The sequence below is a fragment of the Diprion similis genome, chromosome 8 (genome assembly GCF_021155765.1).
Source record: "Diprion similis isolate iyDipSimi1 chromosome 8, iyDipSimi1.1, whole genome shotgun sequence".
Taxonomy (NCBI): Eukaryota; Metazoa; Arthropoda; class Insecta; order Hymenoptera; family Diprionidae; genus Diprion; species Diprion similis.
In genome coordinates, this window is record NC_060112.1 from 17,471,855 (window position 1) to 17,486,069 (window position 14,215).

The 14,215-nt window shown below is 42.3% G+C and overlaps 2 protein-coding genes across 2 annotated transcripts; both read right to left on the bottom strand.

Moving 5' to 3' along the window:
• Positions 1-3,216: 3,216 nt before the first annotated feature.
• On the bottom strand, positions 3,217-7,073 carry LOC124408636 (brain-specific homeobox protein homolog). Its single transcript, XM_046885719.1, has 3 exons — positions 6,275-7,073; positions 5,712-5,970; positions 3,217-3,940 (listed from the first exon to the last, which is right to left on the bottom strand). Exons 1-3 carry the CDS (start codon positions 6,602-6,604, stop codon positions 3,681-3,683), a joined length of 849 nt encoding a protein of 282 aa, XP_046741675.1. The 5' UTR covers positions 6,605-7,073; the 3' UTR covers positions 3,217-3,680.
• A 3,211-nt stretch (positions 7,074-10,284) lies between these two features.
• On the bottom strand, positions 10,285-14,095 carry LOC124409268 (leucine-rich repeat neuronal protein 1-like). Its single transcript, XM_046886780.1, has 6 exons — positions 13,638-14,095; positions 12,452-12,723; positions 12,114-12,373; positions 11,737-12,028; positions 11,482-11,640; positions 10,285-11,013 (listed from the first exon to the last, which is right to left on the bottom strand). The coding sequence occupies exons 1-6, from the start codon at positions 13,864-13,866 to the stop codon at positions 10,687-10,689; spliced, it is 1,539 nt and encodes a 512-aa protein (XP_046742736.1). The 5' UTR covers positions 13,867-14,095; the 3' UTR covers positions 10,285-10,686.
• Positions 14,096-14,215: the final 120 nt, after the last annotated feature.

A 14,215-nucleotide genomic window follows, 5' to 3' on the forward strand; every position in this document is an offset into this window, starting at 1 on the left:
AAAGAAATAGTTTTGGTGACCGGGTAGTTTCATGGGCGCGAATTTGCGGACAAAATATTTTAGTATATCTATGTATTCGTGTGTCACTGTTTCCTACCCGAAGGGCGTCGCGGCGTTGTCGGCATCATCGTCGTCGCCGACGCCGACGTCGTCGTCGTCGTCGTCGTCGGGACGCGCATAGTGCAAATTGAATCAGAAACCCCGCACGCCACGAACAATATTATTTGTTAGTAGAAGCGATGGAGTAACCGGAGGTTCAAATGAGTCCAGATTGCCCGGTGATCAAGTTAAGCGGCACGTGAGTTGTAGTCGAAACGGTCCACCGAAGCCCATGCAGAGCCTGTGGGGGGAGCCGGTCGAGTATAAGAGTAGAATTTATTGTACGCTAAAGCGTTTTAGTCGGTTGGTTGTCTCGGACGTTGGGGTTGGAGTCTCTGGCTCTATCAGAGGGCTGCTGCTGCAGGTTTAGACGTCAAGTGACACGCGCCGACATCTTGACAGCTTGTTAGGCTAACAGCCGTATTCTATAGTCCTAAAGTTGAGCCTCTTTATTGTTAGCTTAAAATTCTACGCTCTCACAATGGCACGCCCGAGTTAGTTGCTACGTTATTCGCCGTTGAGTAAGCACAGATTTGTAACTTCACTCAGCCGATGTATACTTGCTCCGATTTAATTGTCAATTTTCATTTTTACCTATAATCCTTTATTTCATCGTTATCTTTGTATAAAAGAGTAAACATATTCAATGCTTTGTTCAAGAATCAGTTCTTATAATTAATTTGGAAAGTTACGTGGATGACACGCAGAACTTCGAAGCTTGTATTTTTACCACTATAGTGATTTGAATAGAAAGTATATAACAGTCCGAGGGAATGGCGAACCTATTTTTTAAACACTAATATCAACCTATTTGTACATGTCGTGAGCATTATACCTTGCATGCCCCCTGAACTGCTTTGAAGTATTTGACGAGATGCTGGGGTAATGAAATTAGAAGGCATCATTGATGTTTATTAAATCCGTAAAGGTGTCTATTGTTACGTTCTACGTGAATAAAGTGAAAATTTGCACCCCTCGCCAAGGAAACTGCAGTAAAAATAATGAAATAAGAGACAATGGTGCTGCAGGTACTGACAATAGCCTGTATGGGGTTGAAGTGCCTAAATGCAGTGGGCGTGTTCCATTACTTTCATTATACTCTGTTCCAGTCGACGTGGGGTCGTCGAAATGATACCCAGACGAGGTTTACACGTGTACATACGTAGCTGCACGTATGCGTGAATCGGGTAACGTAGTAGGTGGCGGATATATTGACATCCGAGCGAGAAGATCATAGGGATGAGGCAGGAGTACGGGAAACGGGGGTGGGCGGCTACATCTGCGTAATAATATTAATAAGCTCGGCAGCCTACAGAGGATGAAAAACCGGCACCATTTCACCGCCCGTACTCAGAGAACGATTAGAAGAAAAGAATAAGGAATAAAAAAAACACTCACATTTTATTATATGGATACGGACAGATGTCACCCTTGACCACTTATCGCTGTATATACATATAATACAAGTGTAGTTGCGCCCGTATAATTTGTACAATTTATTTATTACAGGCTTGAGTTTGTTGAAAAATACAGGGGATCGAAATTTCGTCACCCCTGCAACGATGCACTTTGATAAACTGTTGCCATTAAATGTCGTAGATTATAGAGGGTTCGCATAGTCTTCCAGCTGTCCAGAAACTGTAACTTTTTTACGTGCATGTAACATATATTTAGATTTAGGACTTTTCGTTTATTCTTGTCGATATTGGGACACCTTGCGGTATATCTATTAATTGATGCCAAATTAAAATAGTATCATTTTCCTCTAAACCTGCAGATCGGTATAAAATTTATAAACGGTACTAGAATCCAGTTCTAGATATCCTATTGTGCATAACTGAACGTGTTAATTTCGGCGAGGCAATCATGGTTGTTACCCCGTTAAATTTTCCCCGCTAAAACTAGAAAATTTGTTCATCACGTTGAAACAATGTTCTACCATAGGTAAATACACCGTTTACTTGTGAAAGTTGCCAATATCACCTCTATAGTATAGATATACAAGTGTATTATATTGGCGTAACTATTTCAGAAACAATGCAGAGAGGGGAAATAATTTAATTCTTCACCCTTATAGCCAGGTCATTGCACGATGTATACTGTAAAATATTATTGTAGAAATGCTCACCTGATACCTGCAGCATGCATACGAAAATCACCCCGCAAAACGCAAATAGCAATAACTGGTAGCTTTCGCCGTGGCGAATGAAACGCCGCCTACAAGCGTGTATAGTATATGAGTATATGTATATTTGAGACCGTGCGGCGTGATTGCACCCCGCTAACACTGTTACCCCCTTTATATCCACCCCCGCGTCGCCCCTGGCCGCCGCTCCTCCGGTCGCTCTGATCCCTTGCAATTACTCCCCATTATCTGGGTATTAGGATCCACCCCAACCATGGGCTGGCCCCGGAGTCAGGGCCGAGCTTGAGCGTGACACTGCGCCAACTACCGCGAGGCTGACATAAAATCGAGTGACATTTCTCGCCGACTAACTCCCAGACGAAGAATCCGTTTCGATGTTTTTTCGCGGGGCTTACGTCGCGATATTTCTATTCGAGAGATGTTCATGCATCGAGGAGACGAAAAGAGAATGACACCTTGCATCGCACCTCGACAATCAGCATAATTGACGACATACGTACCTCCTATAATATACTTCCGGTATCACGGGCTCGTTAATGTTCCACAGTGCCTTCGAATGATCGCATATTCGAAATGTCAAGCAGTCAATTAGCGGGATTGTAACGCACGGAAACTCCGGTTGGCGTCTCTGACCCATGATATCGTAAAATGTCAATCGAGCAACGTATCCTTTCGACCACTAATGTCGCCCTAAACTACACCCTCCCCTAGCTACACTCTATATCGTACTCGTTATTAGATCCCGTGAATGCGAAAGTTTATCACACTTGTTTCAGCTTGCATGAGCTGCGTCAAAAGTACAGCTTTGTATACCAGTTTTGTAATGAAATCCTTTAAATCTGTAGGTTTAATACCTACTGTGAATATAATAAAGGTGCTAAACTGACTATGAAATCAAACTCAAGTTGGTACATCGTTAGGTATAATTTATATACATGTTATGTGTATATATATATTTTCATATATTATATATCACTTGACATTGTGTACGATATTGAAAAATGTTCAATTATACTAAATTTCAAATTATACATAGGTATGTCTGTGTCTATCACGTTTTGCGGTAGTTACTATACCTCTTTGAATTAAGCTGTACGATGTCGTAGGTACTGACAATTGAGCTACGCCCTCTAGGACCTCATCATCTAGGTCTACTATGGTAAAATGGAAAATACTCGTCAATCACTACTTACATAGGTATGTATATTACATCTTTCTAGTGTAACGAGCACCTCGTTAAAAGGTCGGTCATCTTTGCAGGGCGTAGTCTCCTCGAGAGAATTTCAACGTGACGTTCTCCTTTGATCTTATAACACCGAGTTTCTATAATTGAGAAGCAATCATCGACCTTAGCCTGAATGGAGTAGCTGGTGGTCTCTTGTGATTCTCTTAATAAGGTCCGACGCCAATCAATTTATGGCAGGGCGAACGGTTCTCAGCGATGCTGCTGATGCTGGAGCTGCTGACTGTGATGTACCTGATGAGAGCTGGCTAGATTAACGGAATGGGGATGGGGCGGTTGCAGGAAATTGGGGGGAGACGAAACATGGCGCGATGTCTGCAGGTGAAGAATCTGACCCGTCGGCGATGGCGTTTCGTCACCAAGAACGTCGATTTCGTCTTCGTCCGAGTCAGGGGCGTCGCTGCTCGCCCTCGAGTCTCGCCCTCCGCCCAAAGAAAAGTCGACAGGACGTTCTGTGGGCAAAAAAAGAAGAAAAAAAGAAAAATACGCCTCTCCGAATGCAACCAGCCGACATTTTCTAATTGAAAAAGCAATTAAACGGAGGCCGTCACTTCGCGAAAATGTAAGTAATTTAGCGAAAATGACGTTAGCCTGGAAAAGGGGTGAAATATCTCTTTACCGAAAAGAAATTCCCACCTTTTATATGCCCATGTTTTCTATCTTTGATGAAATTTTTAATAGAATTCCACCAATCAGCAGTCTTGCGTAGGACTCAAAGCTATGCAATGTATATACACTAATATTAGTTGTCATGGTCGTAAAAATAGCTTTCGTTATTTTAGTGAAAGATTTAAGTTATCCTAATTCTGGCGGCTACAGTATTAAATACTTGTTTGTTGTTCAATAGTGACATTTTAGGAATCAACGGAATATAAAAATAATGCAAACGCATCTGATGTGTACGATGCATCGCATTTAAGTATGTATGATATGTCTAACAACGATGGTCGTAATTGTGCAAGCATAGCCAGCAGGCACTTAGCTGATAATTAAGTAATTTCGCCAAAGACGGAGCCAAGAACGACCGAACTGTAACCCCTCTGAAGTCGAAGCGACCACCATCTTCATCTTCTGAGAAACTCTGCCTCTGTCTTCGTAACTTCGTTAGTCCTCAGCTCGGAGCCATCTTGGTTCCAGCAAGTAACTTGAATTACTCGAATGTGACTCGCGACTGTGAGTCCGCCGAGTCAGACCCGGTGACTATGTATATATACATAATATATAAGGATGCGAGCGACGTAGTTAACTTCAATTACCTGTTTCTGCTTCATTTACGATATTACCGTAACCTCGTAATATTGTAAATGGCGTATTTAACTGTTAACAAAGCAGTAACAAGCTAGCTACTACTCTTCGGCATCATCGGCTCAACTTCAGTCAGCTCGCGCTCTTTTCCCATCACTAGATTTTCGGAATTACTATCCTCGAGAGATCTTCGGACGATTTTCACATTCACAAATTATAAACCTTGTCTTTTGCTACGTCATGGGTAATGGCCAATTTCTTTCGCACGCGTGTGTTTGACACCTTGCACACAACCATCAATTTCAATTTACAGTCTCAAGATGGAAACAGATTTCGGTGACTTCTGGGTGATTATCAATGTACTCTAAACGAGAACGGATTTACTTTAATTTGGTCCCTAGTTTTTTCTGGTTTTTAGACCATTAGTCGGTAAGTAAATCTAAAGTTACCAAACTATCTCTATATAATATTGCTTTTGTTTGTTTCAGTGACTGACGATCAGCAGAATCTCTCCGCACTTATCCAAATGTATCGCGACCTTCTCGAAATTTATGGTCATCGGAGATGAATGAGGACCAAATCTTCAGAATATTCCAGCGTAAGTGATTCTGTTGATATCATTGTTCAGATTTTTCTGGTTTTATATTGCAGGAGTGATGAAAAAATACGTTTTCTAACACCTAATTAACTAACTATATTAACATGCGTTTTATACAGCGCATGCAATGTTCGAACCGTTTCCAATGTTACGTTGATTGCCATTATATTGTAACCAATATGAGTATAATTAATTTGTAATTCGATTCCTATTCTGTCACCATTATAAACATTCTATTACCTCCTGCACGGAGGTGAAAAGAAAACGGTATCATTGCAAGCAAATGCCTTTTCGCTCGTGGAACGACTATCTAATAATGTCGGAATTTCTCAAAATATAATCAACAACGGAATTGTTTAAAAGTATTTGTGGTTGCTCACCAGCAGGCGACGTCGTCGATAAAGCTTGATTTCCGCATTGCTGCTGTTGACCCGAAGATTGACTACCGTTCGTACCAGAATTGGTATTCATTTTTCTTAATTGCTTTTTGTGCTTCATCCGACGGTTCTGGAACCACGTTTTCACCTGTGTTTCGGACAGGTGCAACGCCGCGGCTAATTCAACTCGCTCCGGAGTGCTAAGGTACCTCTGGACCTCGAATCTGGCTTCTAGGCCGGCTAATTGCTGATCGCTGAATACCTAAAACATCATATTTACTTGTATTGAAAGGTGAAAAATTCATCCATGAAAATATTTTGTCAGCCTTTATCATTCAGCCGACCGATTCGTGCGGGCCGCAGACTTGGACGAACTCAATTTATACGCATTTGTTAACTCGGCCTGAACCTATGAGTGAAATTTTGCACATTGCTTCAGAATTTCAAATGGTTCAAATTAGATTCGATCCGCGTTGACTTTGAATTCATCTATAACTACGAAAGCTGTATCCTTCGTTATTTGATAGCATCTTCACGATTTTTCACAGAATAGATTAATGATTTACCGTTCGGGCTTTCCGCCGTCGGCAGTGTTTCAATGCTGCGAGATCATTCATCCCAGGAACCACACCCACGCCAACACCAACCCCCGCGCCGCCAAAAAGCGGCCCGAGAAAAAAAGCCGCCGCTGGTGGAGCGGACGGATAACCAGGTAAAAGACTGGCAAATTGTTGATAATGGTGCTGTTGAGGATGAGGCAGATGATGATGGAGCTGATGATGACTGTGTGGAGGAACGTTGCTTCTACTGAGAATATCGTCGATCGAAAACGACGTACGGCTTGCCGAAGACACATTTTGGGGCTGCTGTTGTTGTTGCGGGCAAGTCGACTGCATCTTCGATGCAATTTTAATTCTAACACACTGTGACTCGCTGTATCACCAAGTTTAATTTCACCGGTGTTACCACGGGAATTCCCACCTTTCAAGTTTGTAAATAAGATCCACCAAGACGGATGACTGGAATGAAAATGCAGAACGGACAAAGCGTTTCCAACTTCCATCGAATAGCACGAGTGCGATTCAAATGTTTCACGACATTTGTGCAGAACTGGTCATTGCGTAAACGTGGAATAGGCTCGTTTGTTAATTTTAATTCCCACTTTTAATTCGCAGAGGATTTACGCATCTCTCACTACGTCACTTTGCTGTTGACTTCACAGTCGGAGAGTTAAAAACGTATATTAAATCACTGTAACTATTTGATTTCTGGGAAAGTATAACAGGCTCAAGTTTACACAAATATTACAATCATCCGCTAAGTAGAAAATTCATAAAACTGTTACAAATCGAATACCTAATGGATCTCCACAATTTTTCAACGATAACAACTGTATTTCTTGTATTATTTGAAAAAAATCACAGAACAAGGGTCACTAACGGAAACTTCTTAAACTCCTTGTCTTCGATACGGTTGAAAATTCTCGATCCCACTTAGTCCGAAGAACAATGCCCAAGTCAGTAGAAGAAAAAAAAAAAACACGCCAAGTTCACGAAACCACCCGTATTCATCACCTGAAAACTAAACTTTGACACGAGTACACGTGTTGTCGCAGCCTACAGCGTAGAGTGAAATACTGTCACCGATCAGCCCCCAATCAGTCAGTCAACCTGCGTACGTAATTCAACCCTCTGGTTCTCGGGGAGGGTTCACGGGGTCGGCGACGTCGCATTGGCGGGCGTCGCGACGCTCACAGCCACCGGGGTTGGATCCGGCGTCGCGGGGGCGGAGACCCATCCGCGTATCCATGGACACGCGGCTTTCCTGGGGCGGATAACACCGGGTATAGAGATACTGGAGAATCGGGGTGGCGAAAACTTTGAACGTTTTGTGTTCGTAAGGGGATTGTGTCCGTCTTTTTCTATCTCTCGCTTTCTCCCTTCTTTGAAGATAGCTGCGCGGCTTGACGCAATTTAATGAATACCGGAGGCGATTGCCAACGTCCTCAAGACACCGCTCTGTACTATAAGAACAGACTACAGGTGACCCGGTAGGTAATGTCATTTCACCTGTTACAGTAGGTATATAATACGAATATTATACGTCAGCCACAAATTACTGTTCTACGATTTACGGATTATGCGACACAGTGTATCTTCATGTTTCGCGTTAAAAACTTGATCGATTTTACATTGCTGATTCTTCTTGCGAGAGACTCACGCGTGTACAGCCCGTAAAATGCATGCGCGAAATTCGAGACATAACTCGCGGCCATTTCTTTATGGAAAAAACGCCGCGTCGTCAGAGTCGGAGTTTCAGATGATACGTAAAATTTGAATTCGTAGAGTCAAACTTTGAGTCTCTCCAACTTTGCATCCTATCGTCAGTATAATATGATTCTTACGCAGTTCGTCTCGTAGTTCAAGACGGTTCAAAAGCTAGGCAATATATCCAAGGTATAGAAAGTGTTTACTATTTACAGTGTACCATGCAACCAAATGTCGCTTAAGCTACGACGCGATGACCACGAGGCAAGGAAACCTTGCTTCGTCACACCTTCAAGGTATTGTTAGAGGTATCAACGCGTAGAGGCGAGGAATCCGCGATGCACCGGATATCCTTCCGCCGCCCTCCTCTCTCTCTCTCACTCCTCTCAAGCCCCGAGCATCCCGGCCACGAATTGAGCCAGGCCGCAGGCCGCGCAGCATCACCGAAAGCCGAACCCCAAAGCACTTCGCATCAGTCAATATGTTGCTGGCAGCGAGGCGACCGATCGCGCGACGGGGCGCGTCTTTGAACGGATCAAGGGGATGAGCGGCGTCGACGGGGCGCTGTTCCGCCGTATATATGTATGTATGTATGTATGTATGTATGTATGTATGGGGGGCCACGCGAGCACGAGATGCCAAGATTAAATTACTCCTACCATCGCACCGGGAGGCAGAAGCTGGGATCGTGCTTTCGCGATGTCCTATAGCTATACCTACCTAGAGCACCGACGTGAACCGAGGTTGACTAGAGGGTTAAATTATTGTACCTCGTCGGGCGATCATATAATGCACTGCAGAGCTGCGATTCGCCCAGATCGGCTCTATTATAATTATTACACACCGCGGTGCAAACTTCTCAAAATCCTCAATCAAATTACTTCGCTGGGTTAAGTGCCTACGCAGGTATAATATGAACGGATTATTCGCATTATCAATACCGAGAAACCGATAATATATATGAATCACCGATCAAAATCTTGATTAAATGTTTACCGAACTAGTGTACACCTACTCATTCTCAGCTGTTTGTATAGCCGTTGTCGATATCTCATCCTATCATAACAATTTAGTGACTTTCGTTTATATATATATATATATTCTCTAACTGATAGAATTCTTTCTAACAACTTCCTGTTTCTATCTCTCTCTCTCTCTCTCTCTCCAATGGTCTACATATCACACGCATATTTATTTTATATACAAATTCTATACTCATGCGCATGCATTTGCTTTATATTTAAAATGTACAGAATATGAATATCTTGCATATATCCGTGTATCCGCATATTTTTTCGTGTCGGATAGTGAAATTTTCGGATTTCCGATCGTCCCAATCACGTCGATCACCCCCGAAGCTCCTACGTAGTTCACTGCAGTGTGTAAGGTTCGTCAAGGGACGCGTTTTGGCGCGTGTCGGCATTTAAAGTGGGTGGTTCTGCGATTATTGAGTGAATTAGCGTGCGAGGTAATTGTGTTACGGTCGCGTGTCCGTCCCCGAGTCGAGCTTGCGGGGCACCCTGTAACCCGGCAGTCTATGGTATGGGACACGACACGGTGGAACGCCAAAGTCCTGGACCCCCTTCACCCTTCAGCCACCCTCGCGGAGGCTGCTTGCAGTCTATACGCCCCCCGGAGACTTGTTAGCAAAATAGGGGGCTTGTGTTTTGGCTACGGGGTCTTCTACCAGCCCGCCGATAATTCGACGAATACCTATTCGACGCTCGCGGGATCCCTAATACGGATAATACGCCAAATGAGAAGTAATTTGTAACAAGAGACTACCAAGCATCGACCGGATTAACTTGTCTTCGCGTGAAATCCGGCGGTTCTTGAGCCCCGTGCGTTTTCGTTTTAACTTGCAATTTCTGAAAGTAAAATTCTGTCGATGCTCGGTCAAATTCGGGAAGGGGGGGGTCAAAACTTGGAAGGGTCAAAATATTTCGAGCAATTCATCTTTCGTTATTCTATTTTCACATATATTGAAAATTTCGATACATCGGCCATTCGAAATATTGACCCTTCCAAGTTTTCAAATTCACTACAGAATTCGTTAATGTGATGTTCGTCATTACTGCACGAAAGCTGAAAAATGAATCGTAAAAAATGTTAAAAATACACGTTATCTAATGTATTTACTTTTGTTGAGCTGGTTTATGCGGATTTATGAGGATTTTCTTGTCTTAGATACTTACTCTTAATTTTTTGTGCTCGAGGATGATATTTTTGAAATCTAGAAATCAGCGGAATCGACAAATAAATTTACGTTATTGCTATTTAAGCAGGTTTTATTTAAAAAAAAAAGAATATATTCGTTATCACTTTTTTTTACACAAATCGTCCCGAATTTGAAATAGAAATTCTTGGTTCGGTGACTGCCCTTGTAAATTTCTACAGAGTGACTGTGACAAGAGCCAGTATGGAGGTCTAAATGTCATTACGATTCTCTGCATCAACCACCGAGCAAAGGATTTCCTTTTATCTTATAATACGGTTTATACATACACTAAAAGCAGTACATTACTAATGTTCAATTTCTTTTCAAAATCACGTTACCGCATGTATCAACCCTCCAGCGATACTTGTTCAATTTTGGTTCACCTAGAGTTACGCGCAGTCTGCAAAACTGGAGTTGAAATACAAGCAAGTTATACACTCGTGCCTATCTAATACCTATTCCTATAACACGAACTTGAATTTTTTTCTTAAATCTAAAAGTCCTCATCACGGTCAGCACGCTTGTAGAATGCGCGAGAGAATGTCGCTGGGCCTTGAGAATTGCAGAAGAAGAATCCTCGTCTCCAAAATACGAATACCGCAAGAGTAACCGGAACGGCAAGGAGAACTCCGATCAAAATACCAACAAGAACGGTTGCGTCTCTTTCCGGTCTTGCGTTGTACAAATCAACGCAACGGAGATGACGTGTTGAGAGAGAAGTCAGATTTTTTCCCTGGTGTTCCTGTGGTGTCGAGCAAGTCAGATCATTCGCTTTTTCGCCCATCAACTTATCACCAAGACTGGGTAGGAGCGATTCGACCTGAATAATAAGAAATTTTTTTTTTTGTTCATTTGCATGTGACGTAATTTTTTTCAATGCCAAATTTCCAGAATTTATATTTAAAGAACGCGGGGAACTATGTAAATGTGAACTATAAAAAAATCGTATGATTAGTAATGCTGGACACAAAACTTTTATAACTGAACTTCGTTTCGACTTATGTGTACACTTCCGACTCAATGAATATACCGAATTAAATTAGACTCTTAATCGCACTTTGTTCATTATAGCGATTCTTGGTATTTCAATTTTGTCCAATGGAACTGGACATTTATTCTACCCGCGGAAAGAGGACTTTGCAAAGTGTCTACGATTAAATGAATCAAGAATTAACCATCGCAGTCCCCATATTTCCCTCACAATCGGATAATGTTAAATGAAATATTCAGGAACTTAAACTTTACCGGGTCATTTGATCATTTCTTAAATAAACGATATTATACTGACCAGGAATTGGTTTTTACAGTCACAGCCCCACTTGTTGTTGTGCAGGTCAAGGTCCACCAGCTTGTCCCATCTTCCGACCAACTTAGCTGGCAAATAATGCAGAGCGTTGTCAGCCAACTGTAGTTTCTTCAGTGGTGGCCACTCGGTTCCTAATTCATGCTGTGACAGGGATTCGACGGATTACAATTTCGCAACGATTTTCTAATTAATATTCCATTGCTCGTGAAAAAACGAAGGAAATGCACAGCCACAGACCTTTGATGCCAATGCGTTCTCGTCGATGATTTCAAGCTGAGGGCATCCTTCGATGTGGAGAACTTCGAGAGCAGTCAAACCCGAAAAAGCACCGGCTCCAATAGCGGTTAAGTTGTGCATGCAGCAGAGACTCAGTTCCTTGAGTTTTTCCATTGTCGGAAAGGCGTTGTTCTCGTTGATGATTTTAATGGGATTCTCGTCCAAAGCCACCCACTCCAAGGCTCTGCCATCCTCGAGAGCAAGTGGAGGTGAACTGAACTTGTTTCCAGTCAAGTCTACCTTTTTCAAGTACCTAAAACGGCAAAGTTACTCTCAATCTTCAAACTCTCATCGAATTCCTGGCATTTTAATCTACCCACAGAGAATTCGGCTCTTACTTAGGGGTGTGGAACACGTGCTCAGGCAGATCGTCGAGTTCGCAGTAGCTCAGGGTGAGTTCTTCCAGATAGGATAAATAACTGAGCGCATCAACGGTCGGGTCATCAATGTTCATAAACGGGTTTCCTTCGAGCGAGAGAACCGTTAAACTTCCCAAATGCTCGAAAAGATCCCGATGAAGACTGTGGAGCGCGTTGTAAGCCAGATTGAGGACCTTCATCTTTGGAAGGGGTTCGTAAGCCACTGGCGAAAACCGACCCTGTTATACAAGGTAATACTAAAATTAATTCATACAATAATGCGGAGGTTACGTCTAAAGGTTTTCTGCCTAATTTACCCTAAATACATGCGGACCCAGTAGAGGCGTAGTCAACTGGTTGTGGCTGAGGTCAAGCTCGGTTAAATTTCTCAACTGTAGAAAAGCTCCCTCGTCAATTGTGTTGATATTGTTTTTCCGAAGTATTAGCCTGTTGATGCTAACGTTCGGAAAAGCATTCACATGTACGAAAGAATTGTTTTCAAATGAAACTTCCAACAGTGGTTCCTTCGGCCAATTATCATCTTCGAAGTGATCATCCAGATTTCTGCTACTGCAGTCTACTATGCCATCTACAAATACAAAATCACATGCAGAAATTAAACTCGGTTGACGTTTTATTGCCAGCATTATCTGTTATCATAATTCTGTTGATCGTAAATTTATATTTCAATTTTGATTCTGTAAAATTCGAATGGGTACGATGATAATCCGCTGCAGTAATATCTGATCGTGAGTATAGTGAGATAATCGAATTTCTTCAACAGGTTTTCAAAAAGTTTGTTATGACTCGTTTAATCGCCAAAGATAACCACAATATTCCACAGAAATGAATCAATGAAATTCCACGAAAACAGCGTGACTCGAATTAGCGAAGAGCTATTGTTCAACAATATATGTTTAATACCACAGTAGAATCAAATCGCATCGTTCGACAAATGAGAGCGATCGATTTTGCGATAAGAGACTCTAACGCAGCTTGTAACTAGAGCAATGATCAGGCGACAATAATTTTTCTAGTTTATATTGAGTAACGTACACGCCTAGCGCGTCTAAGTCTATATTATGTCAAACGGTGAGGCTTATGCTGCCAAATACAATATTCATGAATCCAAGCAGGTATTGCTGAAAAAGAATGGATAATTTTTGTCAGAAATAATTATGTGCATACCGCAGTCGCTCAAACTGCGTTGCCGTTACTATGTTCTATATTTTTTCTTATCGCCGCGACAGCACGCAACACTGTAACTTGTGCTACGCGTGTTTTCGTTCTGTGAAACATTACGCGAAGCACCTTTACCTGCTTCTTACTATGCATGTTTATCCACCTCGAATTGTGAATTATAAAATGAAATTTTACGTCGCCATTAAATGGTGATGGATCGTACAACGACGAAGGGATTATTGCATGATAGTGGAGCATGTGCTGTACTCGTGTAATGTTAACTATGGATGTGTTCGTGAAGCGAAAATGATAAACTCGTACCTGTGCAGGTGCAAACTTCGCACATACTCCTTTGGATCGGAGCCGCTGTGACATTCGCCGTGGTAGTATCCTCACCCCGAATCCCATGGGATAAAAAAAAGAGACAAAATATTTGAAAAATCATGGCGTTCTGATCAAACGTGACACTGAACTGTTGAGTGAACATCAAAATCAGGCTTCTATCAAGTCCCCGGGGCCTCCCTGATAACAACTTGTGATAAGATACCATTTTCCGTACACGCGTTACTTATCGAGTGCGAGGTGTTAGGCAGATGGAACGAATTCCATATACAACACACCTGTATTTCAGATATCTTCTACGTTCCATACCGGTAGAAAAGGTAATTCAAGCGTTTCAACTGCAGGCATATGCGTATGCCGCGATGTTTTTGTTACTCGTATACACGTGTGTTTTACTAACACACTGTCACCTTGTGCAAACTTATACACGTCTTGACTTATTAATATATCTACGTATGGGCGCACGCACACCGTTTCGTCGCTGTATAATACTAGCGTACGACATTATCTGCGTCCAGACGTCGTCTTAAAAAACGAGCGCGTTTCCAGGTAAATAT